This window comes from Eucyclogobius newberryi, unplaced genomic scaffold (assembly GCF_026437365.1).
Source record: "Eucyclogobius newberryi isolate DKJ021-1_F unplaced genomic scaffold, fEucNew1.0.hap1 SCAF_17, whole genome shotgun sequence".
NCBI classification, from domain to species: Eukaryota; Metazoa; Chordata; class Actinopteri; order Gobiiformes; family Gobiidae; genus Eucyclogobius; species Eucyclogobius newberryi.
Window position 1 is genome coordinate 26,066,472 of NW_027315801.1, and position 9,099 is coordinate 26,075,570.

General features: G+C 42.4%; 1 protein-coding gene across 1 annotated transcript in view; it reads left to right on the forward strand.

The window, feature by feature from the left end:
• The window catches only part of brpf1 (bromodomain and PHD finger containing, 1), a 9,289-nt gene continuing 190 nt past the window's right edge, over positions 1–9,099 (forward strand). The window contains exons 1-16 of the mRNA XM_072449653.1: positions 1–235; positions 984–1,767; positions 2,163–2,352; positions 2,427–2,714; positions 3,287–3,804; positions 3,953–4,187; positions 4,266–4,394; positions 4,488–4,616; positions 4,696–5,071; positions 5,611–5,910; positions 6,454–6,705; positions 6,803–6,950; positions 7,026–7,159; positions 7,312–7,427; positions 7,519–7,673; positions 9,020–9,099. The exon at positions 9,020–9,099 is cut by the window's right edge and continues 190 nt beyond it. Of these exons, the coding sequence (XP_072305754.1) occupies positions 1,028–1,767; positions 2,163–2,352; positions 2,427–2,714; positions 3,287–3,804; positions 3,953–4,187; positions 4,266–4,394; positions 4,488–4,616; positions 4,696–5,071; positions 5,611–5,910; positions 6,454–6,705; positions 6,803–6,950; positions 7,026–7,159; positions 7,312–7,427; positions 7,519–7,673; positions 9,020–9,099 (3,790 nt within the window). The 5' untranslated portion in view covers positions 1–235; positions 984–1,027. The remainder of the gene's footprint in view (positions 236–983; positions 1,768–2,162; positions 2,353–2,426; positions 2,715–3,286; positions 3,805–3,952; positions 4,188–4,265; positions 4,395–4,487; positions 4,617–4,695; positions 5,072–5,610; positions 5,911–6,453; positions 6,706–6,802; positions 6,951–7,025; positions 7,160–7,311; positions 7,428–7,518; positions 7,674–9,019) is intronic.

Genomic DNA, 9,099 nt, shown 5'->3' on the forward strand with positions numbered 1-9,099 from the left:
CGCCACAATACGCTAGAGCAATGGACGCCCCCTTTGTCCAGAGGAGTTCCTGAATTCCTCCCATCAAATAGAATAACTGGGTTATTATTTTGTTTTGTATATATTTCAGTAGATGCGGTAGATGTACGCCTACTATAATATGTTATGTGGTGATCTGATGGATTAACAACGACCGGATAATCTTACACGTTTGGCGTTAGCTTTCCGGGGGCACATTGTTGAAGAACGTGGAGTAGTAAGTGTTTATAATGCTATACCAAATATGCAAGACGTTGGGGCTCGTCTTTAAGCATTTGACTCTATTTTATTTCCAGATGCAAACTAGCAGATGTATTTTTGCCTGCATTTTGAATCGGAGATATGCTACCGTGCATTTGGCTGTTATAGAATCTTTGTTCCTTTACAAATAAAGTGACACTTTATGCCATTACTTTTAGTTGTGTTGTGGGAAGCCTTTTGAGCATTTATATTTTTAAAAAGCGTTTCTATTTTATCTCCTGTCAGCAGACGTGGGCCCTAACACTGAGCGAATGCATTAATTGTAGAGGGAAACTAGGATGTGTAGCCTACTTCTTGTTTGTTACTGCACAGCTTTAACCCCCTTTAGCACTCGACCATAACAGTTTAACCTTACTCATCAAAGGAATATACATTAATGTATCCCTTTTATGTACACACAACACAAAACATTGGGTGGTAAAATAACTTTGCCTAACGCTTAATCTGTTTTCTCACCATGTTTACTACACACACCGGTACATTTAGATGCTATAATGTGGTGAGTCTTGGGACCACCATCTGGAGTAACTGAACTGTCTGTTATTTGCTTATAAATAAAGGAAAACACTTCTTGGTCACATGTTAGCCCCCCTAACAGGTGCATGCAGAACACAAAGTTAAAGTGAACATAAATTGAATTATTTTGTAAAGCAATAGCACATCCTGTCTTCATATTCAGATCCTAATTATCTCATATTTTTCAGATGGAAGATTAGGCGCATCGGTCCCAGCCGTTGCTGTTGGCACAATGGGACTGGACTTTGATGTTAAGACTTACTGTCATAATCTAAGGGCTTCAAAGCCTCCATATGAATGTCCGGTGGAGTCTTGCAGAAAGGTGTACAAGAGCTACAGTGGCATTGAGTACCACCTTTACCATTATGATCATGATAATCCTACTCCCACATCAACTATCCCTCAGAAGAAGAGGAAAGGCCGGCCACCCCGTATGCCTCTGCTTGGTTCAGGAGATCCAGATGAAAGTGGAGGTAATGGAGGAGGGCCTGGACCTGGGGGGAACAGCCCTGGAAGTCCCAGTAGATCTGAGCCTTCTCACTCTCCAAGTAGAGACACTATGACCTATGCTCAAGCTCAACGCCTGGTGGAATTAGAATTTCAGGGACGTGTTCATCGCATCAGCATCTTTGATAATATTGATGTTGTCTCGGAGGATGACAGTGATGCAGAGGATGCTCCATCATCTGGGGCTGGGGGAAGCAGTGGAGGGGTTTGTAATGGCAGTGATGGTGGTGCTGGAGGGAGTGAAATGGGAAGTAGTAGCAAGGAACGCAATGACATTCAGTCTTCAAATGGTGGTAAAGCCACTCCAAAGTCTGGTAAACATAAAAGTAAAGAAAAGAAACGTGACTCTTCATCCCACCATCACAGTGCTCAGTCTGGGCCTGCAGTCAAACTTCCTGAAGCTGTTTTTCGCGAACTGGACCAAGACAGACCTGACGCCCCACAGCGACCGTGTTCATACTACAGGTATAAGATAAGATATTCCTTTATTGTCCCACATGAGGAAATTTCATTGGTGCAACGCAGGTAGATACAGAGGTAGATACAGAAGAACAGATCACTTATAGGAAGTCTGAAAAACACTTTCAGTAGAAGATCTCCTATAAATAAATAAAAACTCCCATAGACAAATAAATAAATAAAAAAATACATAAATACCATTGCATGTGATCACGACAGTAATTGCACATGAATATGTGTCACGACAGCACATAGATTGCACATGAATTTCACAGTAATTGCACATGAATTCCAACAGCAATTGCACATATGACAGAATTGCACATCAGTATTAGGTATATGAGCATTAGATAGATGTTTATCCCTGGTTCGTTAAATATAACACTGTGTTTTAATTTTAGATACATTGAAAAGTCTGTGGAAGAGCTGGATGAGGAAGTAGAGTATGACATTGATGAAGAAGATTATATTTGGCTCGACATCATGAACGATAAGCGCAGACGAGATGGTGTAACTCCAATCCCCCAGGAGGTGTTTGAGTACCTCATGGATCGCTTGGAGAAAGAATCTTACTTTGAAAGCCACAACAAAGTAATTTAGTATTTTAATTATTTCATGTATACTTATTGTATTTTGCAACATTTAATATTTGTCCTTCTTGCCAGGCGGACCCCAGTACTTTGATAGATGAGGATGCTGTTTGCTGTATCTGTAATGATGGAGAGTGTCAGAACAGCAATGTAATCCTCTTCTGTGACATGTGTAACTTGGCTGTACACCAGGAGTGCTACGGTGTCCCCTACATTCCAGAGGGACAGTGGTTGTGTCGGCGCTGCCTACAGTCTCCGAGCAGAGCTGTGGACTGTGCACTGTGTCCTAATAAAGGAGGAGCCTTCAAACAAACCGATGATGCACGCTGGGCACATGTAGTGTGTGCCCTTTGGATCCCTGAGGTAAAACCATATTCAATTATAGGGGTGGGCGATATTGACAAAGATATTTTTCTTAATTATTATTATTATATTTTCACAATGCATCAGGAATGTACTAAAATTGACTTGACTACATGCCTTGGTTGTGGACAGAAAAAAACGTTTTTGTCTTTTTTTTTCCTTCTGTCTATTTAATTATGTCTAGTCAACGTGTGAAGTGGGAAAGTAAAGAAATTGATCTCCTATAAACTTTGATATAATTGCTTCTTAAACATTTCGTGAAAACCAGGTCAACAATCGTGAATATATCATCATTAAAAGTGCTGAACCAGCAACAGGTAATGCAAATAAGAAGTGCAGGTTGGCTTGTGCGGTCTGAGCCAGTAAATGAGCAGCTGCTGTTCATAATGTTAATAAAGTAAATTAACAAGTTAATATTGGTTCTAATAGAAATGTCTCACAATCCAGACAGCTTTGTGTGAAGAAGGGGACTAGTCACTAATATGATATACCGGTTGTAGAATTAGAATTGTGGGCTTAATGATTCCTAAATCATCTGTACAACACATTTATTAACTTGTTTTGTATTTCAGGTCTGCTTTGCAAACACCGTCTTTTTGGAGCCAATAGACAGCATTGAGCACATCCCTCCTGCAAGATGGAAACTCACCTGCTATATTTGTAAGCAGCGTGGTTCTGGAGCTTGTATCCAGTGCCACAAAGCCAACTGTTACACAGCTTTCCACGTCACCTGTGCCCAGCAGGCTGGTCTCTATATGAAAATGGAACCTGTCAGAGAAACTGGCGCTAATGGCACCTCTTTCAGTGTCCGCAAAACGGCCTACTGTGACATTCACACTCCCCCTGGATCAGCACGACCTTTGGGGGGAACGGGTGGTGGCAGCATGGGGTCGTCTCACAGTGAAGGAGAGCTGGAGGAGGACGATGAGCCCAGCATTGGCCCAGATGAGGACTCTAAAGGCTGGAGCTCTGAAAGGGCAAAGAGAGCTAAAGCAAAATCAAGAATCAAGATGAAAAGGGCACGGAAGATTTTAGCTGAGAGAAGAGCAGCCGCACCAGTAGTTTCTGTGCCCTGTATACCCCCCCACAGGTGTGTACATAATAGAGAATTTTATGGAGAACTAACATAAGCACTAGAATATTATAGTGTTTAGTGGTTGATATAATGATTGTTGTTATTTATATATATATTATTTGCAATGTAAATATGTTATATGTAAATGTATGTATGTTTTTAGGCTCAGCAAAATTACTAGTAACTTGACAGTGCCGCGGAAAAGTCAGTTCATGCAGCGACTTCACAGCTACTGGACGCTGAAGAGGCAAAGTCGTAATGGAGTCCCTCTGCTTCGGAGACTTCAAACTCACCTGCAGTCACAGCGCCATGTCGAGCCTTTACCACCACCACCACTACCACCACTACCACCACCGCCACCACTACCACCAACATCACAGCTCCCCCCAGTAAATATAGTTACCATTAGCAAATCTGTCCACTTTGAGTCACTCACTTTTGCATTGTTTCCGTTTTGAACACTGGTGTTGGAACAGGACACGGAGGAGAAACACGGGGCTTTGAAGGAGCAACTGAAAGCCTGGCAGAGATTGCGACATGACCTGGAGAGGGCCAGACTCCTGGTAGAACTCATTCGCAAAAGAGAGAAGCTCAAAAGGGAGACAGTAAGCTGCAAACACAAGCAATATTACATAATGCTATTTGATCTATCTATCTATTTTAAGTAATGCATTATTTGTTACCGTTTTTGTTTTTAGATTAAAGTCCAACAAGTGGCACTAGAGATGCAGCTTACGCCCTTTCTTGTCCTTCTGAGGAGCACATTGGAACAGCTACAAGAAAGAGACACCAATAACTTTTTCACTGAGCCTGTCCCCCTGGCTGAGGTGAATACCCACAACATTTGTATTCATTTATATACGATCAATTACAGCTCATGCGTCCATGGGTTTTCTTTATATTCAGGTTCCTGACTATTTGGACCATATTGACACTCCAATGGACTTCCAGACCATGTGGAACCTTCTGGAGTCCCATCGCTACCTTACTTTTGACGCCTTTGAATCTGACTTTGGGCTCATCGTGAACAACTGCCTCAAGTACAATGCCAAGGATACAGTGTTTTACCGTGCAGCCCTCAAGCTCAGGGAGATGGGAGGCTTTGTGTTGAAGGCCGCTCGACGTCAGGCAGAGCGCATTGGCTTCGACTACGAGACGGGACTGCACCTGCCCCGAGATTTAAGCCCGGAAAGTCAGAGGGAGCAGGAGAGAGACCGGGAGAGAGTCAGGGAGCGAGAGAGGGCAAGAGAGGCAGAGCGACCACTCTCCTCAAATGAAGAGGGTGAGTGATCAAATGAAAAATAAAGCTACTTAAATGTCAGAGGATCGTTTAGATTCAGTAGCTTGTAAGAAACAGTCACAGTAAATGGTAGTATGACAGTGGAATACATATGGAGGTAAGTTTCATGCTGACAATAGCATCATACTTTATCCTTGCTGTCTAGTTGTGGATTAGAGTTTCATTTTTATTGTCGTAATCATTATCTGTACTATATAAACACATACGAAAATAAATTAAAAAGACGGTTGCGTTATTCAATCAAAATATCCAAAAGAATAAACAGTTTCAGATTTCCATCAATAATATCTAGAAGCCTTCAGTCACCATATTTTTACCTTTTTATTTATTGTTGAACTAATTCTTTGTCCGGTCAACTAATCGAAAACAATAATCGCTGACTAGTTGGCTACTAAAATCATCGTTGGTTGCAATGTAGAATTATTTACAATTGTTACAAATATAGGCTTTGGTGTAGAAAATCCTGACCTAACTACAATTCTGATGACTTTTCCCATCACTTCTTTTGTATGGTTCTACAGATATGATTTTGCCCGAGAACAGACGGCGGTTGCCACTTGAAGAGCAGCTGCATTATCTTCAGGCACGGCTGGACGACGTCAACGCTGGGAAGCACAGCATTGGCCAATCCCGGCGCGCCAAAGCCCTGAGAAAAGAGATCAGCGTGATTAAGAGGAAACTGGCCCAGAGGGAAGGCGGCTCTCTGTTGGGAGGTAGAGACTCTTTAGGAGGAGGTGATCGAGGCTCTCTGACCCATCATGTATCCGGAGGACACCACGATGAAGGCGGAGAGAGCAGCAGCCAGGAGATCGGAGGGAAAGGTCTGTATTCAATTATTAACAGCAACAAAAAAAGAGCTATTCAACGATTTGGCTCTTTATATTATTAATACACTGCCTGTCTAAAATTCAGCTAAGCAAATACAATAGGTCCGAGCCTCCTACTGGAAAACCGCTGCATGGGTGATGATTTTTCAGCTGCACATACGGCTGCAATGAGGGGCTTCTCATGTCTTAAACAAACATGTGGAAAGACAAATCCCATGGTCATAGAAAAGTTGTCAATGTGTTTGAGAAGGGTCAAATCATTGGCATCAAGCAGAGAAAACATCTGAGGAGAAGCAGAAACTAATGTACTATAGATCTGAACCCTAGTGAGGGTGAAAAATACTGCAACACTGGATGGAAATAAATCTTTTAATATTGCAGAAGCTTATTGAAATGATGCCACAGCGAATGTGTGCCGTAATCAAAGCTACAACAAAATGGACGCGTGTGTGACGCTTTTTTTCTGTAGCTCTTTATCGGGACAGGCAGTGTATGTGTTTATAGCCAAGTCTAATTTGGCACACTTGTATACTTTAGCTCCAGAGGTGGGTCGGCGAACTTCTGTGCTCTTCACCAAGAAAAACCCGAGAATGGCAGGGCCTCCTAAAAGAACGGGTCGACCTTCAAAGAACCGGGACGCGAGCTACGCAGGCACAGGCGTGAGCCCAAGTTCAATTGGTCCTCCTCAGCTGCCTCTGCTGTCACCGTCCAGACCCAGGAAGAGACCCCGCAGCCCTCATACCAGCTCCAGCTCGGACAGCGACAGCGACAACGATGACCTACTTCCAGGTATTGTCACTTTTCTCGATCAAATATGGCGTGCGTTTTCCTGCTGCATAAGCTGGACATTGTTTTTGACACGCAGCATATTTCATTCTTGATTCAGGATTGCCCACTAATGGCTTTGATGGAGGAAACCAGCCGGTGACCGAGAGCTTCAGAGTGTACAGGAACGAGCGCTGCCTCCCACGGTCCAGCTCTGACTCCGAGTCCACCACCAGCAGCAGCAGCAGCGCAGCCTCGGACAGAACAAGGTCTGCACCAAATGTATTTCATTTTTCTTCACAAACACCCGTAAACATTGACATTGTTTTGTTTTTTTGCTACAGTACGACTCCTTCAAAACAGGGCAGAGGAAAAGCCTCCTTCCCCCGCTCGGCCTTTCAGGAGGACAGCAGTGAGGAAACCTCCGGCACCGAAAATGATTCCTATTCTGTTGGAGGATCACGCAGCGTTTCACATTGTATGCACCATCAGTCGTAAGATAAGATAATGGAGGAAAATTGAATGTAAATATGTGCACATGAGGTGTTTACACTAATATTTGACCAAAGTGAGAACATGTAACTGCTGTCCAAACCAGTTGTGCTCACTATATTCCTGGACTTCTTCTAGTGGTGCGAGGTCGGGGCAGATCTTCCTGCTGGATGACCTCTGATGATTATTCCTCTCTAGAAGCTTTGGACCTGGTCTGGGCCAAGTGCAGAGGGTATCCATCTTACCCAGCCCTGGTAATAGAGACAATATCTCAAACAAAACTGATTTGGCCTGATGTTTATTTTACTTTTTAAAATCCCTGAAATCTTATTGGCCTTTTTGCAGATAATAGACCCGAAGATGCCGCGGGAGGGTGTTTTCCATCGAGGCGTTCCAATCCCTGTACCTCCATTAGACGTTCTGAAACTTGGGGAACAGATGACCCAGGAGGCCCGGGAGCACCTGTTCCTGGTCCTGTTCTTCGACAACAAAAGAACATGGTACGTGAGTTTAATGTTATAGGTTCAGGTATGTATAATTAGCTCTTACTGGTTTAAAAAATGAACTTTAATTTCCATAGAACAGTGTCCTCACGTGCATAAAGGTGTGCTCATTCAGTTTATACCTTTGTAAGTTCAAGGAGTTCAGCAGCGGTTTGTGGTTTTAACTATACTCGCCCTGATGATTGTCTACAGGTGCTGAGGTTTTGGTAAAGAGGATTCTGATCAGAAAAAGTCCCTTTTGGGTTTATTTGAATTAGTCGGAGGATCTGGTAACCCAAAGTGAAGAGCTGAAAACATAAAATTACATTTTAAAGTTCAAACGTGATGGTCAAGTTAAGAATCTAACTTGAATCTACCTTTACTGCTCAGCGGTAAAACAGAGTTCGATTTGAAAATGTTTAGTTGATCTGAGGACACAGACACATTTACAGGCTCTGGTGATTATTTATACATTTTCTACCGCTTGTTCCTGTTAGAGGTCACGGGTAACTGGAGCCTTTCCCAGTGACTTTGGGCCTTAGGCGGGTACACCCTGGACAGGGGCCAGCTCGTCACAGGGTTAAGCTATGGTTATTATTAAGCTCATCACCACTGAGGGACTGTACATGCATGGTCGTTGTTGTTGTATCTTCTAAACCATAGTTAATCCTAGGCTAAACTACGTGACTAAATGATGATCAAAATAATACATACATACAAAATACATATTCAGGCCAATATCCCATTTGTCAAACGTACCTCTTTTTGTTATTTGTTAGTGTTCAGTGTTAAATATTTTTTTCTGTACTTAAAAATGTAAAGCATTGGCACTTTTTTCTCTTGTTGTTAAACACTTTTGCTGTGGTTATTTAGAGGAAGCTGAACAAGGTTAAGACATAGTCATTTAGCGGAAACAAAAAACTAGGGCAAATGTGGTTTCACTCAGAGCTGACAAGGAAAACATGATATACGTAGTCCTCTGGTTTGTTCTACCATTGAAATATGATGACAAAACAACAGTGGCTCTTTCCTCATTCTTAAGGAAACAATGAATGTACCGTACACTGAAATGATGTCCACAGAGACACACAGTTTAGCCTTTTGATCAGTTCAGTCAATGCTTGTGTACACGATTACAAAAAGATGTTGTGGGTCAAATTTGGTCACTATATTGCTTATTTATTAGTAAGTCAATTGAGTGGGTTTGGGTTTATCTGGTAATAATCTAAAACTGGCCATAAAGTATTCATGGGCTTCAAGCTAATTATTTCCTCCTGAGTCGAAGGACCTTTCAGATTTTCAGGCCATTACACTGTTGCAATTGCATCCAGATATATTCTTTTTTTTTTTTAAATCTTCAACAGGCAGTGGCTTCCTCGCTCCAAACTTGTACCACTCGGAGTGGATCAAGATCTGGACAAGGAGAAGATGCTGGAAGGCAGAA